This window comes from Musa acuminata, chromosome BXJ3-11, assembly GCF_036884655.1.
Source record: "Musa acuminata AAA Group cultivar baxijiao chromosome BXJ3-11, Cavendish_Baxijiao_AAA, whole genome shotgun sequence".
NCBI lineage: Eukaryota > Viridiplantae > Streptophyta > Magnoliopsida > Zingiberales > Musaceae > Musa > Musa acuminata.
The window spans coordinates 3,842,959-3,849,815 of NC_088359.1; the positions used below are offsets into that span (position 1 = coordinate 3,842,959).

General features: G+C 38.6%; 1 protein-coding gene across 2 annotated transcripts; it reads left to right on the forward strand.

Moving 5' to 3' along the window:
• Window positions 1–972: 972 nt before the first annotated feature.
• On the forward strand, window positions 973–6,403 carry LOC135652455 (shaggy-related protein kinase alpha-like). 2 transcript variants are annotated; one of them, XM_065173391.1, is made up of 13 exons: window positions 973–1,190; window positions 3,065–3,255; window positions 3,366–3,458; window positions 3,718–3,777; window positions 4,003–4,275; window positions 4,616–4,690; window positions 4,934–4,990; window positions 5,076–5,216; window positions 5,325–5,375; window positions 5,460–5,555; window positions 5,675–5,758; window positions 5,840–5,942; window positions 6,041–6,403. In XM_065173391.1, exons 2-13 carry the CDS (start codon window positions 3,142–3,144, stop codon window positions 6,121–6,123), a joined length of 1,230 nt encoding a protein of 409 aa, XP_065029463.1. In that variant the 5' UTR covers window positions 973–1,190; window positions 3,065–3,141; the 3' UTR covers window positions 6,124–6,403. The 2 variants fall into 2 exon arrangements, with proteins under 2 accessions (XP_065029463.1, XP_065029462.1); XM_065173390.1 differs by having other exon boundaries at window positions 973–1,180.
• The last annotated feature ends 454 nt before the right edge of the window (window positions 6,404–6,857 follow it).

The following is a 6,857-nucleotide window of genomic DNA, read 5'->3' on the forward strand; positions in this document are numbered from 1 at the left end:
TCGAGCCGCCTCTGTTTCGGATTCGGATTCGGTTCAAAACACGAAACCGAGACCAGCGTTATTAATCATTCATGTGCCGTGGATAAGGCTCCATCAATTCGGCGGTCACCTAATGATTCCAGCACGAATCTCCAGAAAAATGAACGCCCACGCCTTCCCTCGAATCGAGGCAACTGACTCCGAGATACCCACCAATCTCACGGGCGACGCTATCGATCCGACGGCCTGCGTTGCTTCAGTCCGGTCAAACGGCACGCGGACCACAGGTTGACCGGTTTGATTTTTGGACCTGGTCGGCCCAGACCCTGCTCCCTCCCGGCCTAAATAACCCCTCTCCGCAATGAGCGCAGTCGACCGTGGCGCTCGCCCCGTACCTGCCTCTTGGCCTGCAGTTACACCGGTGGGGCCCCATTGATGATCCGTTAAATGCAGGTGCGCGAGCGGGTGAGTTCTTCAAATGGGAAAGGAAGATGTGGCCGTATGGCTATCGTGGGGCCCGCGCAGGGGGACAGCGACAGACCGTTCGAGGTTGCGACCGTCGCAGCCAATCATTTCGACCTATAGCCGACCCAATTTACTGAACTAGCCTTCACCGGCACAGTCGTCATCTGGATCGTTGGGCCGTCCGATGCTGATCGTTCGCATCGTTGGGCAATAAATCAAAGATGGGATCAGAACCGTTGAGGGGGTATTTTGAGTACTCCAGCCAATCAACTTCGACCTGTATTTTCGAAATCAAAGGAGGGTATTATGGTCATTAGACGCAAAATTAGGCCGGAATTAGGAGCTCTGCTGGCGCATTAACTCTTAATTTGCTAATAATAGGGAAAAGGGCAGCGCAAAATTACGAAGGAAAAATAATTATTACATTATTATTATTGCTATTACAATATTATTTGGGGGTGGGTTGGAGTTTAAAGCCGGAGCGGTCAAAGAAAGGGTACGTTATGAGTACTTGGGAGAGGCTTTTCTTTTGACCGTCATCGGGAGGAGTAAAAAGAATCATATACTACCCAAAAGCGAGACAGGGAAGGAGATTAAAACCCTCGATTCCTGTTCTCCGTCTTGCCATCGCAGTGGAGGAGGGAAGGAGGAAGGGGGCGAGTTGGGGTTTGGCCTTTTTTCACGTGTTTGATGTTGTTGGTTGCGGTCGATCGGGCCGGCGAATTTGGAGACGAAGGTTGGATCTTGTGAGCATTTTGTTTGTGCCATTCACAATTTTTTTTGTAGACTTGGTTTCATGAGTTTTCCAGTAAATGATCCGACTTCTTGTGCTCCTCCCCTGGATTTGGCGTCAGTTCACCGAGTTCTGAGGTGATGTTGCTGTGTGTGTCTTTTTGGTAACGTAGAGGGATTTTGCTCGAGATTTTGTCATATTGTGGTTTATAGGACTTTTCTTGGTTTTTGTCTTTTAATTAAGGGAGCGTGGATCTTTAGATTTGCTTGAAAGAAAAATATGTTTTTTAAAAAGATTATTTGGTAGCTTTTAGCTGCAATTTTGGACTCTTTGGCTAATGAAATGCGGGTCTTTTGGTGCATTAATCCATGCTGTTCTTCTTTATTCATGTGATCCTCTCAATCTTTTGTAGAAATGTTGTTCTTTTCTTGCTTTATTTGTAGTTCTCCGAAGAGAAAAAGGTAATGTAGTTTTCTGGCAAGTTGGAGATGGTTGATATTGGATTCTCTTAGCCACATTTTAGCTAACGGTAAGCACGGTCAAGGTTTACTGCGAGATTTACATTAGAGAAGATGATGTATTATTATTTGCCTGCGGACCATTGTTTCTTCTTATGGTTTGGGCTATAAATTGGTAGATGTTTCTGATGTAGCGCCACTGGTGTTCAGACATGAGTGTGCTAGAGCGTGAAAATCAAGGCCAGTAACCACGACGCTTTAGACTTGGTGTATATAATTGAGTACCTGTAGCGGACAATGTTCTTCAGAAATTGTTATGGGTGATCGTCAGAACAAGTCTTTGATTTAACTTGACAGTTGAGAAGTATTTTAGATCACTTGCTAAATTTATTTGACAGGTTACTTTGGCTTTGGATTTGAACAGAATGAGCATGTGTTGCTTGGGTGCCGATAATTTATAAGTTAACTCTCAGCTATTGAAGTTGGATGAAACTAGTATGTGATAGCAGAGGGTGCACAGAGATTTAGATTGAAATTGATGCCAATATTGTGGTTGAGATATTCAACAACAATAACATTAAGTTGTAATGTTCCATCTATTTGGGGCCAGTTATATGAATCTTTTACCACCATTTAACTTTGTAAAAGGTTGACATATTAAACTAGAGAATACAAACAACTTGGAGTACTGTGAATGTTGTAAGGGGTATTTTCAGTTATTTTGCATCTTTTCAGGAAGTTGAAGTTTCTCATGTTATTAGGAAGGTAATAGAGCAACAAATTGGTTAGGAAGCTATGAGAGGATTTACAACTCAGGCTTGTTTTAGAGAGGGGACTGGCCCTTTGATTTGTATTCCATTCCGTGATTTGATGTACAGGATCTTGGTTTTACTAGTATTATGAAGTAGTTAATATATTTGCTCTTTTCTGGAAAAGTAATTGTTTACAACTTTCATAATTTGGTCGGTTGAAAAAAAATTGCGTACCTTTTGGTTGTGCAGCTTGGGAAGTGACTGCTGATATTCTTTAATGAACCTCTTGATAATATATTATAGCAGTTGTGAGTGGTGTATATGCTTTAATGTTGCTCTCTCCTTGGTTAACAGCAAAATATTCATGCCTACTGAGAAGCCAGAGGAATAAAGGACTAAATTTACGAGACACATATTTGATTAACTGTATGATTGGTCATATGAAATTCACCTAGAAGTTTTACTTGTTCACAGTATTTTTTTTCCCCTGCCTGTAATTCATGTGTAGCTTCCTTCTGCAAAATGATTTTAGTTCAAATTTTTTGGTAGCTTTTATATGTGCAGTTGGTTTTTGTCTTAGATATAGTGCTATAGGTCTTGCCTGTCAAGCAAAATAATTGAGATCGTCTTTTCATTTTTGTTCTGCTTACTAATATCCTCTATATATTTGACAACAGGTATACGATAGCTATTTTCGGAGAAAGGTGCTAGGGTACATTGAAATTGGACTCTCCTTAATTTGTATCACACATAAATGGCTTCAGTGAGCTTGGTGCCCCCTTCAAGGTTGAAAATCACCAGTAGCACTAGTGTTGGCATGGACAGGTTGCCTGATGAGATGAGTGATATGAAAATAAGGGATGATAAGGTAGATGGTCAGCACTTGTCATGGTTCTGACTACTGACATGCATTCTCTATGACATTGATATCAAATTAAGTGCCACCTATATGACAAATGAGACATGTGATGTATGCAGGAAGTGGAAGCAACAGTGATTGATGGGAATGGGACAGAAACAGGTCATATAATTGTTACTACTGTCAATGGGATAAATGGACAACCAAAGCAGGTAAGCACAGTATGCAAACACAAAAGAGATTTTGAGGACATTTATTTTTATCTTTATTTTTTCTTTTGATACAAATAGATATTTTGTGTTTAAGGGGGTTATGATGCAGTAGCCTATGCATGCAACCCTGACTGCTCTGACCTTTGAGCACAAAAATTTAAAAATTTCAAAACCTTTTTGTTTGTTGTAGTTTTCTTTTGCTAAATTTTTTCGATGTTCTGGAAACTTGATCTTATAAGTCGCTGATTTTTAACTGCAGACAGTAAGCTACATGGCTGAGCGTGTTGTAGGACATGGATCATTTGGAATTGTTTTTCAGGTCAGTTTGGTGATTATTTCAGACTACAAAAGTTCTCATCATGCTTCACTATAGGGACTTTTAAATTCTGATTGCAAGACACTTTAGCTTGTAAGTAGTGCATGCATGGTTATCTGATTTAGCATGAGCACACTTCCATGATGTTATATATGTCATCGATGTATACTGACGTGATGGATTATGAAATTGTTTCGGTAACATCATGATCTTTTGTCCTTTTAATAGGCCAAATGTCTAGAGACAGGTGAAACCGTAGCTATAAAGAAGGTTCTTCAAGATAAGAGGTACAAAAACCGTGAGCTGCAAACCATGCGCCTTCTTGACCATCCAAATGTTGTCTGTCTGAAGCATTGCTTCTTTTCAACAACTGAGAAGGATGAATTGTATCTCAATTTGGTACTTGAATATGTACCGGAGACAGTTCATCGTGTTATCAAACACTACAACAAGATGAACCAACGTATGCCGCTAATATATGTGAAGCTGTACATGTACCAGGTAAGTTTGAACTCATAATGGTGTCATTTTCTGCCTTTGATTAAGAGTGACTTCATTTTTTATTTCCAGTATAATAATGGTACACAACATGATGGCCTTTTAGCTTGTTTGGTAATTTATAAATCTAGTAGTGCTTAATATTGTTACTCACTTATAAGCTGGCAAGACTAGGGCCAATATTCTATTTATTGATACTAGAAAATAGTGAAAATGAGCGATAACTCAGAAAGAAATTTGACTATGGTTGAAAAACTTATCAGTTCAAAATTTTGCTGGTTACCCTTTTTGTTTAATGTAATTTTAGGTCTGTTGATACAATTTGATTTTCTTCTTTTAACAGATATGTAGAGCGTTGGCATACATACATGGTAGTATTGGAGTGTGCCACAGAGATATTAAGCCCCAAAATCTTCTGGTATTTGCTAACACAATTCTAGCTTTTAATTTATTTATTTTGAATCTAATTTGCTTTGCGACCACCAGGATAACCTCAAAACAACAAACTTGACAGTTTGATAGTGTTGATTGCTAAAATCTTGCCATTATGTTATCTCTGTAGCATTGAAATATGTTGTTAGTTTCTGATATATTTTTGGAACCACTTATTTACAAGGAAGTGGTGCTTTTTACTGATGTGCTGCTTCGCATTCTGTAACAGGTTAACCCACATACTCATCAATTGAAATTATGTGACTTTGGGAGTGCAAAAGTGTTGGTAATTTAGTTCATCTCCAGAATCATGGTTGTCATTTTTAATGTTTTAGAAACCTTAATTTTCAAGCTTTTTTATGCTTTGATAGGTGAAAGGGGAACCAAATATATCATACATCTGTTCCAGATACTATAGAGCTCCTGAGCTTATTTTTGGGGCAACTGAATATACTTCAGCAATTGACATCTGGTCTGCTGGTTGCGTTCTTGCTGAACTTCTGCTAGGACAGGTGATAACCTCAGTTTATACAAATACACTATAGTAGCATAATGTTCTGGATTGGATTCTATTTCTTAAGCATTATTTGGCAAACTAACTTGATTCGTCATTCAAACAGCCTCTCTTTCCTGGTGAAAGTGGAGTTGACCAGCTGGTTGAAATAATTAAGGTATGTTCTATTTTGTGTTCTTGACTTGATATCAACTGCTAATCCTTTCGTTTGCTCTTCATTCATGTAATCTTGCAATTGCAGGTTTTAGGTACCCCCACAAGAGAAGAAATTAAATGCATGAACCCAAATTACACCGAGTTTAAGTTCCCCCAAATTAAAGCTCACCCTTGGCACAAGGTATGTAACTATATTTTCTGCGAAGTTTTTAACTTCGGATGATTTCCCATGTATATCTACATAGTTGATTTTATTTTTGTCTGATGGTGAATTCTAATCAGATCATTTACTTTAATCAGATCTTCCATAAGCGAATGCCTCCTGAAGCTGTTGATCTCGTATCTAGGCTTTTACAGTACTCTCCAAATCTGCGATGCACTGCTGTGAGTAGACTTCCTTTTCTAAGAATTTTATCATCGTGGCATGTTCAACATATTTAGTTTTCTTCTCTTTCATGGGTACAGTTAGAAGCACTAATTCATCCATTTTTCGATGAGCTTCGAGATTCGGATACTCGGCTGCCAAATGGCCGTTTTCTGCCTCCTCTTTTTAATTTCAAGCCTCATGGTGAGAGTCTTGGTAGAGATAATAATGATCCATCAAGTAATTTTCTTGTTATCATATTTTACAATCTGATATATTTATTTGCTTTATTTCTTAATCAGAGTTGAAGGGAGTGCCGATGGAGATAGTAGCGAAGTTGATACCAGAGCATGCTAGAAAGCAGTGTGCTTTCTTAGGATTATAAGTTGTTGATAGGATGATTACCTGAGGAAAGTTGCATGCATCTAACCTAGTAAAGAGAGGTATTTCCAAGTGAGATTAGTGAGTTGACGGAGCAGGTGATCTAAAGAAAACTGTGCTGTTTTCATGTGTATTATGGTCACTCCCTTGTCCTCGGTCTAAAAGATGGTTTTCCGTTCTCCAAAAACCTCGATGGTTGTTATCTACTAACCTTTTGGTTTTTTCTGAAAAATTGTAACATTATATTAGTGCATATATATTGTTGTTGTTTAGTTCTTGAAATATGGACCAAAATGTTCTCTGGTTCTGGTGTGTGGCTTTTGAAGGTCAGGGAAATAGTTGCTTGTAGGTCTTCCCCAATCCATGCATCATCTGAACTTTCTGATCTATTCTTCTTGGTTTAGTGATCCTTTGGAACTACCTGAGTGGAATTGAATACCTTAGAGATTGCTTTCTAGGTCTTGCATTTGATTTACTGTGAAAAGATCTTCTAAAGGAAAATTGATGGTTTGATTAGAGTTCTACTGGTTGATTTTTAGAGTAACCAAACACTGAAGTAACTTGACTTTGGAGAAGTCCAAGTTGATGTTGATCTTTTTTCCCTTGGATCATAAGAAGGTAAACAATATATCCGAACACTAAGAAAGATCATTAGCCAAACAGTCTCAGATCCCAGAATGAAAATGTTGATGATTAGATTCCTATAGTTATCAGTGAGTTGAGTCTTAGAAACATTAA

Coding starts and splice junctions, on each gene's coding strand:
- LOC135652455 (XM_065173391.1), top strand. CDS start 3,142: ATGGCTTCAGTGAGCTTGGTGCCCCCTTCAAGGTTGAAAATCACCAGT. Junction 3,778..4,002: donor CATTTGGAATTGTTTTTCAG/GTCAGTTTGGTG, acceptor TCCTTTTAATAG/GCCAAATGTCTAGAGACAGG. Junction 5,217..5,324: donor CTGAACTTCTGCTAGGACAG/GTGATAACCTCA, acceptor TCATTCAAACAG/CCTCTCTTTCCTGGTGAAAG.